At 32.3% G+C, this 21,946-nt stretch overlaps 10 protein-coding genes across 10 annotated transcripts; 5 read left to right on the forward strand and 5 right to left on the reverse strand.

Annotated features, from left to right (window-relative positions):
* Positions 1-483: 483 nt before the first annotated feature.
* Positions 484-4,236, reverse strand: VAC7 (Vac7p; the record flags this gene model as incomplete). Its single annotated transcript, XM_064859639.1, has 1 exon — positions 484-4,236. The coding sequence occupies one exon, from the start codon at positions 4,234-4,236 to the stop codon at positions 484-486; it is 3,753 nt and encodes a 1,250-aa protein (XP_064713595.1).
* A 1,579-nt stretch (positions 4,237-5,815) lies between these two features.
* POR1 (porin POR1) lies at positions 5,816-6,742 on the forward strand (the record flags this gene model as incomplete). The annotated part of the gene is made up of 1 exon (XM_064859640.1): positions 5,816-6,742. One exon carries the CDS (start codon positions 5,816-5,818, stop codon positions 6,740-6,742), a length of 927 nt encoding a protein of 308 aa, XP_064713596.1.
* Positions 6,743-6,886: 144 nt separating this feature from the next.
* On the reverse strand, positions 6,887-7,402 carry OCA2 (Oca2p; the record flags this gene model as incomplete). Its single annotated transcript, XM_064859641.1, has 1 exon — positions 6,887-7,402. The coding sequence occupies one exon, from the start codon at positions 7,400-7,402 to the stop codon at positions 6,887-6,889; it is 516 nt and encodes a 171-aa protein (XP_064713597.1).
* Positions 7,403-8,215: 813 nt separating this feature from the next.
* PWA37_003106 (uncharacterized protein) lies at positions 8,216-9,202 on the forward strand (the record flags this gene model as incomplete). The annotated part of the gene is made up of 1 exon (XM_064859642.1): positions 8,216-9,202. The coding sequence occupies one exon, from the start codon at positions 8,216-8,218 to the stop codon at positions 9,200-9,202; it is 987 nt and encodes a 328-aa protein (XP_064713598.1).
* Positions 9,203-9,715: 513 nt separating this feature from the next.
* Positions 9,716-11,977, forward strand: ARP5 (actin-related protein ARP5; the record flags this gene model as incomplete). The annotated part of the gene is made up of 1 exon (XM_064859643.1): positions 9,716-11,977. One exon carries the CDS (start codon positions 9,716-9,718, stop codon positions 11,975-11,977), a length of 2,262 nt encoding a protein of 753 aa, XP_064713599.1.
* Positions 11,978-12,165: 188 nt separating this feature from the next.
* NOP2 (rRNA (cytosine-C5-)-methyltransferase NOP2) lies at positions 12,166-14,022 on the reverse strand (the record flags this gene model as incomplete). Its single annotated transcript, XM_064859644.1, has 1 exon — positions 12,166-14,022. One exon carries the CDS (start codon positions 14,020-14,022, stop codon positions 12,166-12,168), a length of 1,857 nt encoding a protein of 618 aa, XP_064713600.1.
* Positions 14,023-14,524: 502 nt separating this feature from the next.
* GCD10 (tRNA 1-methyladenosine methyltransferase subunit GCD10) lies at positions 14,525-15,952 on the forward strand (the record flags this gene model as incomplete). The annotated part of the gene is made up of 1 exon (XM_064859645.1): positions 14,525-15,952. The coding sequence occupies one exon, from the start codon at positions 14,525-14,527 to the stop codon at positions 15,950-15,952; it is 1,428 nt and encodes a 475-aa protein (XP_064713601.1).
* Positions 15,953-16,126: 174 nt separating this feature from the next.
* MTQ1 (S-adenosylmethionine-dependent methyltransferase) lies at positions 16,127-17,077 on the reverse strand (the record flags this gene model as incomplete). Its single annotated transcript, XM_064859646.1, has 1 exon — positions 16,127-17,077. The coding sequence occupies one exon, from the start codon at positions 17,075-17,077 to the stop codon at positions 16,127-16,129; it is 951 nt and encodes a 316-aa protein (XP_064713602.1).
* Positions 17,078-17,842: 765 nt separating this feature from the next.
* YDJ1 (type I HSP40 co-chaperone YDJ1) lies at positions 17,843-19,072 on the forward strand (the record flags this gene model as incomplete). Its single annotated transcript, XM_064859647.1, has 1 exon — positions 17,843-19,072. One exon carries the CDS (start codon positions 17,843-17,845, stop codon positions 19,070-19,072), a length of 1,230 nt encoding a protein of 409 aa, XP_064713603.1.
* A 435-nt stretch (positions 19,073-19,507) lies between these two features.
* AQR1 (Aqr1p) lies at positions 19,508-21,322 on the reverse strand (the record flags this gene model as incomplete). Its single annotated transcript, XM_064859648.1, has 1 exon — positions 19,508-21,322. One exon carries the CDS (start codon positions 21,320-21,322, stop codon positions 19,508-19,510), a length of 1,815 nt encoding a protein of 604 aa, XP_064713604.1.
* Positions 21,323-21,946: the final 624 nt, after the last annotated feature.

Genomic DNA, 21,946 nt, shown 5'->3' on the forward strand with positions numbered 1-21,946 from the left:
TGACAATGTTGAACCTTTAGAAGTAACTTGACTATAAACTGCTTTCAGCCATCTTCATCACTTATCGATTAATGTATTAAAAGTTTAATTACTTTAAATTTTATCAAAACCAAATATCCAAATTAGGAGAAAACTATCCATTTTTGGAAACAAACTACTATATTTGAATACAATAGCAATATCCTAAAAAAAAAACAATAAACAATCTAACACTAAAAATAGCCATCTAAATACAATGCTTCTAAATACACAAATGTATCATACGATGAATATATAACATATGCAGTAATTGGATGACACTGTTTAAAACTAATTTGGTATTTGAATTGTAGGTCAAACTAATATACTGTTAACTTCCCCTTAGAATCCCTACCTCTCAATAACACCACATATTTCTTTTTTAACAAAAAAATTAATATATAACTATATTATTATGCACACTCTGGAGTATATAACTAACACTTCTAGTACAAACACATTATTTTATAAAATATTTGTTATTAGTGTAGAAATGTATTCATTTTCCACCTCATTTTTATGTCCTGATACTGTTGCAGAGTGTTGAACATTGATTGAACGTGAATTCCCAAAAAATGGGATAGAATATTTCATTGTACCTCGAAGGACCAACTCATAATCATTTTTAATCACTTTTCTCCATTTCATATTGTCACTAGTGGATGAGTTACCGGGTGAAACAACTTTTAGCGCCGTTGTAGATGCAGCATACCGCCTATTGAAAAAACCACCAGCAAATCTTAAAGGTATCTCCATTTCATCAATTGATCCCAAAAATAATGCCTCTGTTTTCAAAACAAGCTTACTTTTAGCAAATACATCAACATCCAAGGAATTTACAGTTATTGTGAAAAACCCAGGATTGAAAGAAGAAACTGTGATATCAAATATTAGTTCTTCAGCACTAGATATGACGTTGTCCAATAAGACAATATCGAAATCTTGCAAATCTTTATTTGTAGCCAGGACAAACCCAAACAAAAATCCAATAAACAAGAGCAACAGCATCAATACAATATAGTACAATCCATTTTTAAACCTTGTCAATCTGGATTTCTTTGTATTGAAATCATGAGGCGAAAAATTTAATTGGTTTCTTGACATTTTTTTTCTTGCAGAATATCTTAATGGAGTGTATTCGTTAGGATAGCCATATTCATAATGGCTGTTATTTCTATTGATGCAATTACCTTGAAGATTAATCTTTTTATTATTATTGTTGCTATTTTTGCCATAGTATAATATTTGACCCTGATTAACATTTGGATGTAATTCATAATATTCTGGTTCACTACATAAGCCATAGTCACCAGCTGGATCCATATCATCATCTTCATAGTCTGAAATTTCTGGTCTTGCTTCCAAATCGGATCTATGATTATAATAGAATGTAGAACGTGCATCATCATCAACGTTATTCACATGAATACCATCCTTGTAAAATTGACTAGCATTTTCAATGCCTAAGTTATTACCGATATTATTAAAATCAGAATTCTTAATTATACTATTCTTTTTTATGACATATTCACTAGTGCCATTATTATTATTAGCATTATTAATAGAGTTACTACAACCCTCATTTTCATCTTCCTCTTTGATAGCACTGGTAGAATGGTGATATAACCCTGGCGATATATTCCAATTCATTGAGTTATGGCTCTCTAAAGACAACCTCTTGGAATCACTAACTTTCTCCTTACTCCCTTCCTTATTTGAATTATAATATTCCATATGTTTGCCGTTATTATATTTATTCAAAGTTTGATGTTTTATGCCCATATCATACTTCATACTGTCAGCCCCATTCAAGTCATCTTCCTGTTCAATATAATCTTCTAAATTAACATTATCAGGTACACCAGAATAACGTCTTAAGGGAGTCCCAGTACTATCAAAAATCTTAGACACTGTAGTTCTCAACACTCTTTTATTCTCATGATTTTTCATTAGGGTATTGTGGCTACTATCATTCCCAGCCTTAATAGAATTACTATTTTTAATCATTGATTGTTTCTGTAAAGAACCACTAGGTAGATTTGAAATATTTCCCGGAGGTAACCTTGTTAATGATACTGTGCTTAATCTTTTATCAGGAGATCTACTTTGAAATTGTTCAATACCAAAAGATTTCATTGACTGCCAATCGTTATGTTTATCCATATTATGAACTGACCGAACACTCGGGATATCATCCACATTTGTAGTAATATAACCTTGATTTAATGAATAAATACTGTTAGCAGTATTAATGTTGTTATCTGCTTTAGGATTATTGTTTGTACCAGCTTTATTGAAAATATTACTATCATCATTATCACCATGATTCTTCTTTTTATTACTTATGGCTGAATCTACTGTACTATTGGGATGAAAGGTTGTAACGTTACCAGGATTGATATTTGTGTTAAGACTAGACGTGACATTTGGCATATTGCTTGATTTATAACCTTGTGCAAAATGTGATATCCCTGATGAAGACCCCATAGGATCATGCACAGTTGAATGATTTAGAATCCCACTTGTACTCGTATGTCTAATATTTTTCAACCTATTAATTAATTTTTTATTCGTATTAAGTAATGGTACACTCATCTTAGTTGATATTCCACGATTTTTATTATTGATCGAACCGTCCTTAACATCATAAGAATGAGATGTTGATCTATGATCATTTATTTGCATACTTAGAGGGCCCATACTACTGTTACTCGGATGAATTAAATTCTTTACAGAGTTTGCTGCTGATTCATACACGAATGTCTCTTCAGAATCACTAATTTCATTCTCACCTACAGCTGAAGCTAGCCTAGCTGCAAAGAATTCTGTTTTATTTGGTTTTTGATTATTATTATTATTATTATTATTATTATTATCGTCATCTGTCTCATCTGTGTTGATTATAGATAGATCATCACCGTTGACTTTTTTATCAAAGTCTTGATTTTCACCTAGTTTAATATTACTATCTTTTGGTATTCTTGGTTCATTTACAATATTCCTATCTATAGAGATTCTTCTATTGCTACTACTACTTCCACTACTTTTACTATTACTATTATTATTACTATTATTACTATTGTTATTACTATTATTACTATTGTTATTATTATTATTAGTATCAGTATTGGTAGCAGTAGTGACAATATTATTATTAATATCATAAATGTTATTTCCAGTTCTGTTGTTTTGATCATTAAGAACACTTCCAATATCTTTATTATTGTCATTATCATTAATATTATTACTATTATTATCGTTGTTATTATTGATATTCTTATCAGTTTGATCTGTATCATTTGGATTAACTAAGATTTCATTTATCTTTTTATTATCTGTTAATAATAAATCTCTTGAATTTGCAGTCGGCATTATAGGCCTTTCAATAATTTTGCTAACAGGTCTCGGATCAATTGATTTATCAAAGTTAAGTTTATCTCTATTATCTGAACCATTATTATCTAACATTTTACTTGTAGTATTTATCATATTCTCAGGTAAAATACCCACTTCTCCAGGAGTATTATTATTATTATTGTTATTAATATTATTAGAAATAGATAGATTTTCTATCATGGTTGTAGTAATAGACGGTATACCGACAATATTATCATTATCATTATCATTATCATTATCATTATCATTATCATTGTTATTATCATTGTTATTATTATAAATTTCTATGCTATTATTATTATTATGGTTATCAGAACTTATATTAGACGGAAGAGGAAAAGCAAGAGGAGAAGAAGAAGAAGAAAAAGGAGACGACGACAGTCCTTTTGATATATTAATAACGTTTTCATCCTTCGGTATTAATGATGGTCCATTATTATAATTTAGATTTGATATTAAAATAGAGTCATTCTTCAAAGAAGTATCACTATTATTATTATTATTATTATTATTATTATTATTATTATTATTATTATTATTATTATTATTATCATCATCATCATCATCATCATCACCACCATCATTACTGTCATTATTATTATTTACATGATCAATTTGTTCATTTCCGTTTATTACAATATTTAACACATTATCTGTAGTAGAAGTAGATGATATGATATTTGTAGATTCTGTATTAACTGTTTCTGCCTCTACAATGAAACTATTTTTCTTAGAATCTAATTTGGTATCTCTTTTAATATTATTTGAGTCTGAAGATTCATTTAAAGAATTATGATTTCGTTGTTTTATGGATAATCCCATCACTCTTTTTTGTATTATTATGTAGTAAATAAAATAGAATGCAATGTCAAAAGAGAAAGAGAGAAAGAGAGAAATAGAGGGATCAAAAAATTTATTATAATATAATACAAATTTGGATAAATTATATGTTGAATAGTATTTCAATATTCTATTACTACAGCTATTTTGCGTATAAAAGATAGATACTTTATAGATTAGGATAGTTTAATTTCATAAAGATACATGCCTATATTGTTCACATTTTCTCCTACCCACTTATTTAATGTATTCCATTCTATTTTATTTTTTTTGATCACATCAGAAAGTCTAAAGATGAACAATCAACAGTTTATTTAAAAGAAAAGACAAGCCAAGCAAAAAAAAAAAAAAAAACAAAAAAAAAAATAAAAAGAGATAAATTAGATCAAAGTAAAAATAAAGCTTAAACCCTAGAAATAAAGATTAGGGTAAACTACACCATTCGTCCAAGATATCGCAATAATTAGTGACACACCTTAGGGTTCGTCCACACAATTTTCCTTAACTTCCGATATATTCCGCCTTCTTTTTTTTTCCCTTTTACAAAATCATAGACCAAACAAAACGAAACAATAAATAAATTCAACAAAAACATGGGAAGGGGGGGAGGAGTTCATTAAGATTTGTTCCTTTTTTTGATATCCTTCCGGCTTTTCTATTTTTCCTTCATTTGTCCCTCATGTGCTTCTCTCTTTATTTAGAGTCTTCTGTATGATTACAGAGAATCTTAAGATATTTTGTCTGTTAACATTGGTTCCTTCCTCTTCTCCCCACCATCTTTATCCCTTTCTACCAATGAAAAATTGTTCAATTCAATTCAATTCTTTTCTTTATGGGAAAATGCATTATTTTTCTCGAATGAAAGAAAAAGGAAAAGAGAAACGGACAAATAGTTGTCATGATTATTTTCTATCTACCATATCTCCATATCTAGGTGTAAACTGCATAATGTAACAGTCGTCGTTGGATACAAGTTAGCTCTGTGGCAGAAGATCTTGAATCTTGAATTTTGAATCTTGAAATCTTAAATCATGACATCCTGGATTAATGGAAACAAGGGGCGGTGGAGAACCAATGTTTTGATGACAATTCATTCTCGAATAAAATTGGATGTACACACGCATATTTGTATACGTATATATATATGCGAGTTAGTTCGATCGTAATACTTGGCACTCCTGCTTTTACCTGCTTGTTATCCTTGTTACTTCGCGAGAGACCAGATCTCCTTTGCTAGCTCTCTCCATTTTTTTCTTCCAATTTTCTATCGGTTTTTGCGTAACGGTCCTTTTCCACTTTGTTTTCATTGTTGCAGTTAGACCTCCTTTTTCCCTCCCCTTGCAAAATAATCAACAACCTGTACTCTATTTTCTCTTTTTATACACAAAAGTGTGCATAACTATCTTCTTCTGTATACATTACGTATATACTCGCACACTCATAGACAAACACATCTATCTGTCTGTATATATATATATATATTCCTAATATAACATAACGTAAAAACCACATCGAGATAAATATTCGAAACTGAAATTAAAAACTAAAAAATAACAACAACATGTCCAAGAAATCTGCTCCACAACCTTTCTTCTCTGATATTTTCAAGGAAACTAATGATTTATTAAATAAGGACTTCTATCATCTAAGTCCATTGTGTTTAGACGTTCAAACTGCAGCTAAAAACGGTGTCACTTTCAATGTTAAAGCCAAACAAGCTACTCCACAAGGTGCATTAACCACCAATTTGGAGACCAAGGTCAGTGACTTGAAGAATGGTTTGGTCTTAACCCAGGGCTGGACTAGTGACAATAAATTAAACACTAAGTTGCAATTAGACCAAATCACCCCAGGTTTAAACACTGAACTAAACACTACTTTCAACCCAAGCAAAATTTTCCAAACTGCTTCCACTGAAGATGAAACCTCTGTCAAGAAATGCTGTGTCGGTGGCGAAGTCGCCAACTTAAACGTTAAGTTTGTCCAACCTTATTTCAGTGCCCGTGGTGTATTCAATTTTGTTCGCGGCGGTGTTCCTAAATTCTTAGGCGATTTCACTACTTCCTATGAAAATTTCATCATCGGTACTCAAATCGGTTACAACATCTCTCACGGTTCTATCTCTACCTACGCCATGGCTATGGCTTATAAACAAGCTGACTACTCTCTAGGCTTACAAATCGATGACCAAAGAGTGGCTTCCGTATCCTTCAGTCAACAAGTTAGCAATCAATTATCCCTGGGTTCTCGTGCAATCTTGAACCCCCAAATTAATGACAAGAAAGTTAATTTAGAATTCGTCACCCAATATGTCCCAGATAAAGATACTCAAATTAAAGCTAAGATCTCTGATTTAGGTGTCTTGTCTCTTGGCTACAAACAATTGTTAAGACCAGGTATCACTTTAGGTGTTGGTACTTCCTTCGATGCTATGAAATTGAATGAACCTGTTCACAAGGTTGGTTGGTCGTTATCTTTCAACCTATGAATTTATATATATGCGATCCATCTTTTTTTCTTTTTTCTTTTTTTTCCCCGTTCTTTTAACGCTTATGTGTATCTAAAATGTATATCTTTTATTTTTATTTATTTATTTACTTACTTATCTATTCCTATTCTTGTGAGTATCACTCTACATACGTATAAACCCAGGTAATCTGTCTTTATTTACAATCAGATTGGTTTCAAACATCGTTATAAACTCCAAATCTGTTTCCTCCTTCATTCCACCGGAAAATATACCGTATTCTTGATATATCCCGGCTATCGACCAACCTTGAAATAACTTCCTTATTATCCCCACTACGACTCCAACACGATGCTTCCCCTTATTAGAATGAATCAAGATCGGATAATTTTCAACATTCAATATTATTTCTAGGATCGTATCCAGCTTTTCTTGTACATCGTCATCTTTGCAAGATTTCATCTGCACACTTATAAAATTTATTGCTTGGCCCTTTAAAAATTCGGAGTATTCTGCAGATGTGTCTTCCTTATCACCAATATATATTATTGTCCGTAAGTTTAATCGATCCTTAATAAAAGAATAGTTTATTGGCATTGGATACCCTGATCTGTACAACGACACATCTGTTGAGATTACCGGTGAAAAATTTAATGGAGGTATATAATGCTTATTGTTCATGTTGTTATATAAAATAGAATATAGACTATAAAACTATTGGAAATAGAATAGAATCAGATTGGAAAATAGGTGGTTTGTTTTAATGCTGTCTTGAAATAATAATCACAAATCCAATCTCTCCTAATAAAATGCTCTTCTTGTCCTTGCCCTTGTCCGTGTTCCTTTGTTTTTGATATATTTGCAATTTTCTATATCTCTAGTATGGATTTCAGTGTCTAATGAAATCTTACTGTTAATATCTGTACTACTATGTTAAAGAGATGGGACGCAATAAACTAGGGTTGTTTGTTTCAGCTATCCACCTCATTGCGCTTCCCATCAAACGTACACCACTACCATAATGATTACTTTCCTTGATTTCTTTTTTATTTTTTTTTTGTCGAAGTTTCCAGGCTCGAGCCTTTTTTGGGAAAGTTTGTTCCTCTCATCCTGCAATATGTTTTCCTGATTAGGTAACATTGCCCGATCAGGCAAGTATGTCAATAAAATAAAATGAAATAAATTAAATTAGAAAAAAAAAAAAGAATAATAACAATGAAAAAAAAATAATTTCCCCTTGGATATTGAATATTAAGAGAATTGAAATAATACTAATAAAGTGATATTAACGGTAAGTGGGTTGTTATTTAGCAGTGCTACAACTATTGTCAAACGGATGGCTAATTAAATACCAAGGTATTGCTATAATAATTATCATAATTATCTTTAAATCCGAGTAGACAGGACTCCTCTCGACATTCTTCATCTGAACACTCAAATAACAATATATAGTGCAGGATTATTTATCATTACATTAAGTGAATCCTATTACAAATGGAAGAAATACCTTTTTTAAAAAGAAGTTTGCCAAGTTTAATAACAGCAACCACATCAACTACAACAACTGCTACCAGTAGCAGCGATAGTAGTAACAGTAGAAATAGCGACAGTAGCAGTAATACCATTACTAGGACAAGTATTATCACAAACAGTTCTGTTGATGATTCAATGAAAACTTCGAATACTCCTGTCTCAACATCAACAATATATGTAGCAGCTATAACTCCACCTGCTGCAGATAACAACCCATTTATTTATCACACAGGATCAACGCCAGATGGCACTGTGTTTATTGCAATGGGTTGTATTGTAGGTGCAATATTTTTCATCATCTTCGCATGGTGGTGTTTAACTACCTACATATCATACAAAAACACTAAAGAAGCAAACAAATTGTTGAACCATAACGCTCTTTACTATTCAATAGAAAAGCAACCGTTAACTAATGGAAAAAACAATAGAAAAAATAATGTTGATATCAATGCTAATAGGATTCCATCTGATTCGTCGTCATTTGGCAAAATGAGTTGTGAAGATTATGAATTCGAAGAAAAATATCTGAATCGATTTAATGATTTAGAATTTGGTCTAAACCAAGACACTACAACAAATACCTTAAATCAACACCATTATCATCAACCTCAACAACAGCAGCAGCCATTTAGTGTGATTCAATCGGATATGAGTTGTAGAAATTCACTATTTATATCACCAACATTACAATTATCCCAAAGGACAGAGGATATGTATCAAACACCCACAAAAAATACAGAAGCCAATTCTGAGATCGTATTAGATAAACCTACTTTGACTGCTTCACCAGAAAGAATGAACAGACACATGAGAAATAAGCACAGACGGAATCAGTCGTCATTAGGTAGATTATCGGCATCACCATCCAAATCACAGATTGAATTATCTAATCAACATCATAAGTCCGCTTCAATGTATCTGGAAGATATATTAAACTCCAATAAGTAAATAAACAAACAAATGCACACACACATATATATGTATATAGTTACCAACTATTTTAACAATCAAATTTACTCCTAATTATTGTCTTTCACATACATATTATCTATATATTCTATATCCTCTTAAATAATTTAAACAGAATATATATATGTATACGACTATCAAGTGGAAGGGGAGTATGAAGCCTTAAACTCACCTCATTCTCTAATACCCGTCATAGTTCCTTTCTACTGGGCCCTTTATCTCACATACTGTAGATACTTCTAAAATTATTGTATATAATTTACTAGTTTAAATAAATTATTTTTATTCTAGAAAAAAAAAACAATAATAAATATAAAGATAGATAAAAAGTACTTTATTGAAAGAGATATATATACCTTGAAAAACCATCTTGACGACTTATATCTACTTTGCCATAAACCAATAATACCTGCCCTGTAAGTAAAGTTATATCAAAAAGGTGAAATACACATTAAAACCACCATTCTTCAAACATTTTCTACTACAAGAAATATGTCAAGAGATTCTTCATTGCCACTTTTAAAAATATATACTGTGGAGGATCTCCCATTGAACACTGATCCTGAACCTTTTATAGATGTTGGTGAATATGATATTAATAGACCTATAGCTATAGATTTTGGTTCATACAATGTTAAAGCCGGTTATACTGGTCTATCTGATCCAAACTTAGTATTTCCTACAAGATTAACCAGACATCGTGACAGGAAAGTAGCAAAGACATTCACTTTTATTGGTAATAATACTCGATTAGATCAGACTGTAAGATCTCAATCAAAAACGCCCTTTGATGGTAGTATTATCACCAACTGGGATTATGTGGAAGATATAATGGAATATACGTTTCATCATCTTGGCGTGAAACCAAATAATGGAGTACAGAACCCTTTGATTATAAATGAAAGACTTGCATGTTTACAATCACAAAGACAGAACTGGTATCAGATTCTCTTTGAGACTTTCAATTTACCTAAAGTTGCATTTGGTATAGACTCTTTATTTTCATTTTACTATAACACACAAGCTAGCAATAAATCAAATGGAGTTGTGATTAATTGCAGTCATGAAGAAACCGACATTATACCTATTGTGGAAAGTCAACCAATTTTGGGTGAATGTAAAAGAATAAATTGGGGTGGTAGACATTCTGTGGAATTTTTAAGTGATATTTTAACTTTAAAATATCCATACTTTCCATCAAAATTGTCCTCGTTTCAATATGAATACATGTATCATAATTTTTGTTACACTTCAAGCAATTATTCAAAGGAGCTTGAAAATTTGTTGTCATTAGATGTATTGGAAGATAAAAATATTGTTATTGAAGTACCATTCACTGAGATTTTACAACCAAAAAAGTCTGAGGAAGAACTTAAACGACAAGCTGAGAAGAGGAAAGAGACTGGTAAAAGATTACAAGAGCAAGCTAAACAAAGAAGGATGGAAAGACTGGTACAAAAAACTGAAGAATATGAATATTTTTCTCATGTTAGAGAGCAATTAATTGGACAACCCAAGAAAACTGTTCTTTCCGTTTTGCAAAATGCTGGGTTTGATGATGAAGCTGACTTCAAAAAATATATGTATAACCTGGAAAAATCATTGAAAAGAGCTCAGTTATTAGAAGCTGATGAACATGATGATAATAATAATGATGGTGATGACGATAATAATCAAAATAAATTTGATCTTATTGATATACCCGATAGCGAATTAACAGAAGATCAGATTAAAGAGAAAAGAAAACAAAGATTTCTTAAAGCTAGTTATGATGCAAGACAGAAGGCTAAAGAGGAGAAAGCTCGAATAGCAAAACTGGAGGAAGAGGCTAGGATTAAAGATCAAGAATGGCGTGAGACTAATCTAAACAGCTGGATTAAAGATAAAAGAAATAAACTAAATGCTCTTATTAAGAAAAGAAAAGATAAATTAAAATTAAGAGATGAAATGAAAGATCGTAAATCACAAGTTGCACAAAAGAGGATGCAAAATTTAGCAAACTTAGCTGAGGATAGCCCTCGTTCTAAAAGAAATAGACATCAGGCATCAATTGATAATGACCCAAATGATACCTTTGGTGCAAATGATGAAGACTGGGATGTTTATAATGACATCACACAAAATCCTGAAGCTTTTGATGAGTTATTAGAGGAAGAATATAAGGAGATAGTTGAATTAGAAGGCAAGCTATTAGAATACGATCCTAATTTTACAGAAGAAGATACACTGGATGCCCAATACGATTGGAGGAATTCAGTTTACCATTTATTTTTGAGAGGTCCAAGACCGCATGATAGTGAGGACCCACACCAGCAACATCAAATGCATCTTAATGTGGAACGTATTAGAGTTCCAGAAATTTTATTTGAGCCTACTATTGGTGGACAGGATCAAGCAGGTATAGCAGAGTTGTGTGAAACTATGGTTACCAAGAAATTTGGTTCAAAACCTTCACAGTTAAGTGAAACTGCCTTACAGATGTGTAAAAATGTTTGGCTAACAGGTGGGAATTCCCAAATCCCAAATCTAAGACAAAGAATTGTAAATGAATTCACAAGTTTTCTACCCTCAGGTACACCAATCGGTGTTTATATAAGCAAAAACCCGTCATTAGATTCATGGAGAGGTATGTCAAAATTTGCTCAAGACGAAAAGCTTTTGAATGAGGCAATGATCACAAGAAAAGAATACGAAGAATATGGTCCTGATTATATCAAAGAACATAAACTAGGTAATTGCAAGTACTTCGAGTAGACTTTATTTATAGATGCATAAATATTTTTGGTATATATCGCGTGATTTAAGAAGTGAACTGATGTACCCATTCAATTTTATATGTATTTTAAAAACATTTTTAAGTTAATATACAGTGAATAATAAAAATTATATATATATATGTGTGTATGTGTGAGCTGACCATTTTTATCATACTTATAAATTACCTATTTCTTAGCATTTGGATTTTTACCTTTTTTCAATAAGTTTATTTTCTTAGATTTATCAATGTATTTAGCATCTTCTTCATCATCGAACTTGGCAAAATCAGAATGAATGATACCTTCCTCAGCAGCTTCTAATCTAGCAGCCATTTCTTTTTCTCTTGGAGAAGCTTGGTTATCGTCATGTGGAGATGGACCAATCTTTTGAAATTTAGCAACAAAGAAACCATCAACATTATATGTATGTGGATAATATCTTCTGGTTAATTTAACACTTGGATGAAATTTTTTACCTCTATAATTAGTGAACCCTTCTTTACCAATGACTAAACCAGTGTCAACTAACTTGACATTGGGTCTCTTTCTTAATGCATAATCAACAACTGCTTCATCTTCTTCCACAGCAACAGAACATGTAGAATATACAATCACACCACCTTTCTTTGAATTACAGTCCACAGAATCAATAGCAGAAAGAAGCAATTGTTTTTGTAAATGTGGAATTTGAATGAAATCTTTTTCAGTACGTGACACCTTAACAGATTGATCCTTACCAATAACACCAGTACCTGAACATGGTGCATCTAACAAAATTCTGTCAAATCCACCAATAACTTTTGGAAATTCACGGGCGTCATAGTTACAAACAATAGTATTTGTACAACCAAGACGATGAATATTAGCAATCAAAGATTTTGTTCTATTTTTGTTTGCATCATTAGCAAACACACAACCAGTGTTTTTCATTAAAGCAGAAATATAGGTTGTCTTACCACCTGGTGCAGCTGCCATATCAAGAATACGTTCATTTTCTTGAGGATCTAATGCGATGACGGGAAGAAAGGAGGAAGCAGCTTGTAATATATAGTGACCTGCCAAATATTCAGGTGTAGCACCAATTGGGACTTGGGAATCAAAAATTTGTAAACCAACTTTAGTCCAATTACCAATAGGTTGTAAATTAACACCTTTATTAACCAAAGCTTGTGCTAAATCTCTTCTTCTAGTCTTCAAAGTATTGGTTCTAATAGTAATTGGTCTAGCCACTTCATTAGCTTCAAAAAATTCTAAGGCTTCAGAAGGAGAGAAAAGATTGAATAATTTTTCAGCCAACATTGGTGTATAACCAAAATATTCGCAAATATCTTTCAATAATCTGTCAACATATTCAGTCCTCGATCTGCCTTCTGCTGCTAAATGTTTGAAATCTTCTAACACTTTAACAATTTCAATAATACGAGTTCTTATAGCTGTTAAGTCTGGAGGTTGACCAGCTAAGGCTGCTTCTTCTTCTTCGGTTGGTAATACATCAGCTCTTGGTTGAATTTGTTGAGCTTCTAACAATTCAGCCGCTGCCTCTTCTGCCTCTTCTGCTTCTTCCTCATCCAACTTTTTAGAAAGATATTCCATATTTGCTGCATTTAGTTCTTCCAATTCATCCTCGTCATGATCTTCATCATCGGAGAACATTGGTTTGACATGCACATCATCGTCTTCGTCATTTTCATACTCTTGTTCTAAGTCAAATTCAGCTTGTAAGTCCTCATCTTGAAATTCATCAGCCTCATCTTCAACACTTTCATCATCATCAAATAAAGATTTTTTAGCATTAGATAATTCTTCTAAATCGACTTCTGGTAAATCATCTTCCTTATCTTCAGGTTTTTCTTCTCTTTTAGGTTTTTTAACAGATTTTTTATTGCTTTTATCTAGATCATCTTGAGCTGGACGACTATTTTTCTTCTTTTGCTTTTGCAATTCTCTCTCTTCCTGTCTTTTAAGTTTTCTTTCCTTTTTAGCTTGAAACTCTTCAAAGGATGGTGGATCAACCTGCTTATTTTTGTGACGTCTGGAACCCATTGTTTATTTTATTTCGATAATTGTGTTTTTTGTTGCTATCCAGTTTGTTAAATCCAGATATATCTCAGTAATATGTTGGAAAAGTTATAAAACTATTTTTTCAACAATAGATAAGGTAACATCCTTAATATTATTAGTTATTAATTTGAGATGAGATGAGGATAAGAGAAATAGTTCAAAATTTTCGTTTTTTTGAATTTAGTGAAAAATTTAGGAAAAAAAGAAAAAACTTTTCCATCATTGCAAACGGAAGATAAAGCAAATAATTAGTATACAGAAACTGATAGGCATTAAAGCCCATTGAAGAGGAGTTAGCGAACCTCGAAATATCTGCACATATTGACTCTAAAAAGCTTCCACAAATTTTACCTTTGAATTAGAGTTGGTTAAGGGTCAATACTACCATTACATAAAAAGCGTGTGGTTGGTACAGGTTTTCACAAAAAATAAAATAAAATAAAATAAGAATTAGAAGAACAAGAACAAAAAGAAGAATTGTTTTATGATGGACCCTCAAAAGCATATATGTTGGAATCAGCATGTGCTGATAACTTTACCATCTGAGAAATCGAAGATTACAGAGTTAAGACCAGATGGAACTGTATCCTTGGGCAAATTTGGTGCTTTCCGTGTTAATGATGTGGTTGGTTTTCCATTAGGTACTAAATTTGAGATATTTTACGATGAAGAGACAGATAAATGGAATGAAATGCAGAAACAGAAAAATGGAGGTAAGGAGAAAAATCGTATACCAGTAGGAAAAGTGAGGGTGTTAACTCAAGGAAGGGATAATCCAGCTGAATACTGTTCTGAGTTGAATGAGGGCGTAGAAGAGAACAGACTAAATAGTGATTCTTTAAATGTCACTGCTTTTACTACAGGTAGTAGTGAATCTAACAGAAATTTAATTGATAGAGGGCATGATGTTCAAAAGTTGAGTGCAGAAGATATCGAACAATTAAAACAAAAAAGTGTTACAAGCCAAGAAATTATTAGTCAGATGATTAAATCCCATGGTTCCTTTGATAAAAAGACTGTCTTTTCGCAGGAGAAGTACTTACAACGTAAGCAACGGAAATTTGATAAGATTTTTACTGTCAATTACTTGAGTGGTTCTGCATTATTGCAATACTTGATCGATAAAAATGATATTCAACGTATCATGGATATTTCAGAAGAATCAATGGGTATGATCCTGAATTTAGCCAATATCAGATCCACTGGAACATATCTATGTATGGATGAAACTGGTGGATTATTAGTTTATTTTATAATGGAAAGGATGTTTGGAAATGGTGCTGAAAATGTTGATCCAAGTGTGGGTAAGATTGTAGTGTTACATGAAAACGAACATGTTAACCTTGACCTTTTAAAATTTTCCAATTATTCAGAGGATTTCATTAGTAAGCATGTTATTACAATACCTCTATTGGACTTTTTTGAACCTTTAACAAGAGAAGAGATTGAATCTCGTTTTACACCGTTACCTAAGGAGGAGGTATACGAATTGAAGGCTAGTAAGAAAAATTCATATTATCGAAAATTAAAATGGCAAAAGACACAATTAGAACTATTAAAATATATTAATGATGTTCAATACGACGGGATGATCCTTGGTACCACATTACATTTGCCTGATCTGGTTAAAAGATTAGGAGATCACATCCATGGATCTAGACCTATTGTCTGTTATAGTCAGTTTAAAGAAGTTTTACTTGAATTATCTCATTCTTTGTATAATGATTTAAGATTCTTAGCACCAACAATTCTTGAGACTCGTTGCCGTCCTTATCAAACAATACGAGGTAAACTACATCCAGTGATGACGATGAGAGGTGGTGGTGGCTATATAATGACCTGTATCAAAGTTATCCCTGTTTCACCATCCATGGTTGAGGGTGCTAAAATATTAACACATGTGGAAAGTTAATTAGGAATACTAAAATTGTACATTTTCTTTATTTATTTTTTTTTTTTTGCAAAAGAAAGTCATCTATTAGAGAAAAGGAAGAAACAAAGATCCAATTGAATACTGCAGATGCATTACCACAATATGATTCTCTAGTGAAAATGAAGAAATAGATAAACATGCTTATTAATATATTTATTGTATAATTATTTGTTGTCCATAATCTTGAAATATAGGTTTCATTTTGGTAGTATATCCATAAACGCATCGTAGCTTACCGTTAGAGTCAAACTTAATCCCTAAGGACCATTTTTCATTTGAAGACTTTTGATTCCATTTGGATAATTCTTCTTTAACATAAAGATATTGTTTATAAGACCCCAATTCATATACAAAGGAATTTATATGGGGTAACCATAGCAGTATCAAATTTTGATAAAATTCTAAATCACCAATTAATGCCAAATGGGGTTCATAATTTTTCACAGAGTCATCTACATCATTTCTGAATGATTCCTTAGATACATATGGTGGATTACAAGTCAAAATGTCTATTTTCTCCCCCTTTGATAATATTTGTGAAACTGTGTTGGATTCGAGAATGTCACCATAAGAAACTTGGAAAATTGAACTATTTTGTAAGTTGTTATGTCTAAGATTACGCTTTGTCAAGTTCAAAGCATAGGGAGATACATCAATTGCATCTATACTTCTGAAAGTATTTTTATTAATAGCCATCTTCATCAACAAAAGTGGGATACAACCAGATCCTGTGCAAAAATCTACCAATTTCAAATTGGACAAATGCGGTTGTGACAAAATGCATTTAGCCAATTCAAAGAGCCATTCTTCTGTTTCCCAACGTGGAATTAAAACATGGGGTCTACACAAGATTTTCAAAGGACCAAAAGGCTGCCATCCAATTAAATATTGTAGTGGTACACCTTTACATTTCCACTTATATAATCGTATGAACTGCGAGATAATATTAGGATATACTCTGGTGACTAGTTTACTTTGTTGTACCCTCGACCTTCTACTGTGACAACTTTCCCATAACCATTGTACCTCTCTCTTAACACTGGTATCTTTATATAGCCTTTCTCCTATTTGCTTGAGTAAACTCTTGGTTGGTACTCTAGGCATCAGGAAGAAACTAATAATAAATAATACTAATAATACTAATAATAATAAAAGGAAACAAATATATAGAATTCAACTGAGCACACTTACTAAATTGTCTAATCACAGATTTAATAGACCTTTGCCAACATACTTATCATTATTAAAATCTACGAATCGTTACCGATATGAAATGGGCGGCTAATTCCATTTAATTCCTGGAGGAAGGGGGGGAACAACCTTTTCAATTTTGCTGTGAAATATTCTTCTTTATTTTTTAATTTTTGTCTCTTTGGTCAATTACCAGAAACAAAAAAACAAAATAATAATAATAATAATAATAATGCAGTGTGATAGCGCCAAGGAAGTTTGCATCACGTGACCTTCCAAAGTAAATTTGAAAAAAAAAAGAAATTTTTTGGGAGGAAAAAAAAAAAAAGAAAAAAATTTTTTTTTGTTCTTTGACTTTCTTTATGTTTCGATGAGTTTGAAGAAATTAGAAATATAAGTAAATATAAAAAATAAAAAATAAAAAATAAGCAATTATTAAGGTGTGAAATCTAACATACATATATACATACATACACACACACATATATATATACATAGATAGATTGGTGCGCTGTTTTTGTTAGTTCAGGATTGATACAGTTCCTTTTAGAAAACATATCTGTGCAATTGTATTAAAAAGCTAAAATATCAGGAATATTTGTTTAGGATAGAAAAAAAATAAAATAAAATAAACCAAAAAAAGAATAATAAAAAGAAAATTATAAATATCTATATAAAATGGTTGCTGAAACAAAATTATACGATGTTCTTGGTGTCTCTCCAAATGCCACAGACAGTGAAATTAAAAAAGCATACAGAAAATTAGCTTTGAAATACCATCCAGATAAGAATCCATCAGAAGAAGCGGCTGAAAAATTCAAGGAAGCCTCCTCCGCCTACGAAGTGTTATCTGATCCAGAAAAGAGAGACCTATATGATCAATTTGGTTCCCAAGGTTTGAATGGTGGTGCCGGTGGTATGGGTGGTGGTTTTGGCTTTGGTGAAGATATTTTCTCTCAATTCTTTGGTGGTGCTGGTGCTCAAAGAACTCGTGGTCCACAACGTGGTCGTGATATTAGGCATGAAATCAAAGTTACTTTAGAAGAGTTGTATAAGGGTAAGACATCCAAATTGGCATTGAACAAGCAAATTCTTTGTAAAACCTGTGAAGGTCGTGGAGGTAAGAAAGGTGCTGTCAAGAAATGTTCTTCTTGTAATGGTCAAGGTATCAAGTTCGTCACCAGACAAATGGGTCCAATGATTCAAAGATTCCAAACCGAGTGTGATGTTTGTCATGGTTCTGGTGACATCATCAATGAAAAGGATAAGTGTAAAACATGTAATGGTAAGAAAGTTGATCACGAAAGAAAGATCTTGGAAGTTCACGTTAATCCAGGTATGAGAAATGGAGAAAAAGTTGTCTTTAAAGGTGAAGCCGATCAAGCACCAGATGTTATCCCAGGTGATGTTGTCTTTGTTATTCATGAATTACCTCACAAATTATTCCAGAGATCTGGGGATAACTTGATTTATCACGCTGAGATCGATTTATTAACTGCTCTTGCTGGTGGCTCATTCATGATTCCTCATGTCTCTGGTGATTGGTTAAAGGTTGATATCGTTGCTGGTGAAGTCATTGCACCAGACTCCCATAAAGTCATCGATGGTAAAGGTATGCCAATACCTAAATATGGTGGTTTCGGTAACTTAATCATCAAATTTAGCGTTAAATTCCCAGGTAACCATTTCACAGATGAGGACACATTAAAGAAATTAGAAGATATCTTGCCAAAGAGACCCGAGTTGCCAAAGGTTCCAGCCGACGTACATGTTGAAGAATGTGTTCTATCTGAATATGATTCAAGTAAATATGAAAGCCGTGGTAGTGGCCGCGCAGGTCAAAGCTATGATTCAGATGACGAAGGCCATGCCCATGGAGGTGAAGGTGTTCAATGTGCTTCTCAATAAGTAAGTATTAAAAGAAAAAAGAAAAAATATGAGGAGGGAAGAAAATATATATATATATTAATAAAAAAAATGTATCTGTGTATATTAAACCAAATTTTTTTTATTTAAGTAGATATTATAAAATTTGATAAACTGAATTATAACTAAAAAAAAAATTGAATAATCATGAGAGGTATTCTCAAACTTTATGAGTTTGTATATATTATTATTAATAATTAATTAATTAATGAATTGATTGAAGTCTATTATATGAAACGTAATAGTACATATGCAAATAAGTAAAAATAGTGCATGAAATAAAAAATAGATCATAAATAAATAAGATAGATGGGTGTTGAATAGACACCAAAAAAAAAAAAAATAGAAATGCAAATGAAAAGAGTCATGAAGATTAATGTTGGCAAATAGACAAAAGAATGTGAAGAAGGGTTGGACTTATTTCTTTTCGTAAACTACCTCAACAGAAAGCTCCTCCTTTTCTTGTTGTTTCAATTCTTCACGACGTTGTCTCTTTGCTCTCCATTGCATCCCATACATCATTGGAATAAAAGTAAGGAAATTGGCACATAATAATAATGCAGTTAAAAATGAGAAAGTACCACCAACAGTCATTGATTGCTTCATTTTAGCAAAACAACCCATGAAGATAGTAGATAGAGAACATCTAACGAAGTTGAAACAACTTGACGCAGTGGAAGATTTCCCTGGGTACAAATCTACCAATAATGTAGTCATTGTGGATAGTGTACTCATTGCACAATATGAAGAGATGCAAGAGGTGATTAAAGGAACCACAATGTGCCAACCTTTGTCAACAGACCAACCAAACAGAATGAAGGATGCCACTGCAATAAAATTTTGAGGAAGGACACACATTAGACGTACTCGGAAAGTGTTGAATACTGTATCCTTTGGGATCGTACCGTTAGCTTTGTCTCTTTCAAAACGTGCTAAGGCACGTTTATAATAAACGTCGATGATTCGACCTGTAAAAAAGGAACCACAAAGACCACCAATACCAGCAGGTAAATAACAGACACCAATAATGGTTAAATGATACTTATAGGGGGGTAGAGCTAATTCATTAGCAATAGAAGATAACATTAGAGTCCACATGGCAAATTGTAAACCAGCTGGAAACAAAGATAAAAGGATTTCAGGTCTTGAAGTGATTTTCATTGCACCAGTCAAATCCAATGATGGAATTTTGTGGTCTAAGGTCTCATAATCTGGATTATCATAGTGGAATCTTTTCTGTACAGATGGTAGTAAGAATAGAGGATTTCTGTTGATTAAACGAGGTGGTTTGATTGATAGATTGCCTACTAGTGTACGTTTAGTCTCTGGTAAAAGGAAAAAAGCTATGGCGAATGAAGTACCACAACCAATAGTTAAAAACCAAAAGATAGCTCTCCAATTCCAACGAGCAGCAATAACTGCACCAAGTAAAGGACCAATACCTTGACCAATTAGGACAAACCCAGATGTGGCTCCTACAAAAGTACCTCTTTCGTGTTTTAAAGTGTAATCACCTACAACACCAGACGAAATGGCGATAGTAGGTGAGATCCCGATGGATTGAATACATCTTAGAAAGACAATGACACCATATGATGGTGCTCTGGCTAACCCAATCGAGGCAACTACGTAAACTAGCATACCTAATAAGATGACAGGTCTTCTACCATAGACATCGGCCAACCCACCAGAGACAGTTGGAGCAATACCTTGAAACAACAGATATACAACGACAGTGACATTAACTTTATCTTCATCCAAATGGAATTGCTTCTCTAGTTGTCTTAGAGCAGGATAATAGATAGGAGAACCTAAAGATGACCAAAACCCACACATGGTTAAGATGGCCACCATTGCCCATTTCATTGGGTATGACAGTAGGGTATATGGAGCAGTAGTAACTTCTACAGGAGTACCATCATTGTCATCAGCGTATTGATTGAAAGAAAGAGAGTCATTATCTGATAATTCTCTTGTTGTAGTCCTTGACATAGTAGTATGGATTTTACTTGGGTATGATGATGTTGTGGTCAAAAGTTGTGCATTTTTATTACGATTTGAAATGGTAGCATGTAAATTGCTATTATTTATATGTGTATCTCTTTCATTGCTACTATTATCTTCATAATTTGAACGATACTGGCGAGGATGGATAGCATGGTCTTCACTTGGTGAATCTGAGATTGAAGATAACTCTGAGTCAGATATCTGGTAATTATCGTGTACTGGCATAATTTATAAAAATGTGTATGGGTACACCTATAGGTGTTTATATATTTGTATTAGATGATATTTTGCTTTATGGTGACTTTCCAATTAATTTGGTTTACTTAATAATTTATCCAAACAAGAACCTCGGAAAACTGGAAGCAAAAAGAAGAGATAGAACAAGGAGAGGAAGCCGACAAAAGTAAAGATAAGCATTCTATGAAATTAAGTTCACTATTAGACAGTTCATATAATTAACCATATATATATATATATATATATACGTATATGCATCATCTAAGAGGTATCAGATAAGAACAAAAAGGAATAAACATTGATAAAGTGATAAAAGTGTCACCTAATGAGTCAGTATATCGGGAAGGCAATACAGATGATTCCTTTTATGCACAATAAAAAAATTTCTTTTTCTTTTTCTTTTTCTTTTCTTTATTTCTTGCCTTTTTGAATTGGCCTTCTACCACGCAGCAAAAATCCTCGAAGCCCTTTCCTTCTTTTTTTATTTTATTTTATTTTTTTTTTTTTTTACCTCATAGAAACAAAAACAAAAACAATAATAAAACAAAAGAAACTGTCTCTTCCCATCACAAACTCGAAAAATTCATTGCCTGCAGGCAAATTCACCATCGC

This window comes from Arxiozyma heterogenica (genome assembly GCF_036370985.1).
Source record: "Arxiozyma heterogenica strain weizmannii chromosome Unknown scaffold_26, whole genome shotgun sequence".
Lineage (NCBI taxonomy): Eukaryota > Fungi > Ascomycota > Saccharomycetes > Saccharomycetales > Saccharomycetaceae > Arxiozyma > Arxiozyma heterogenica.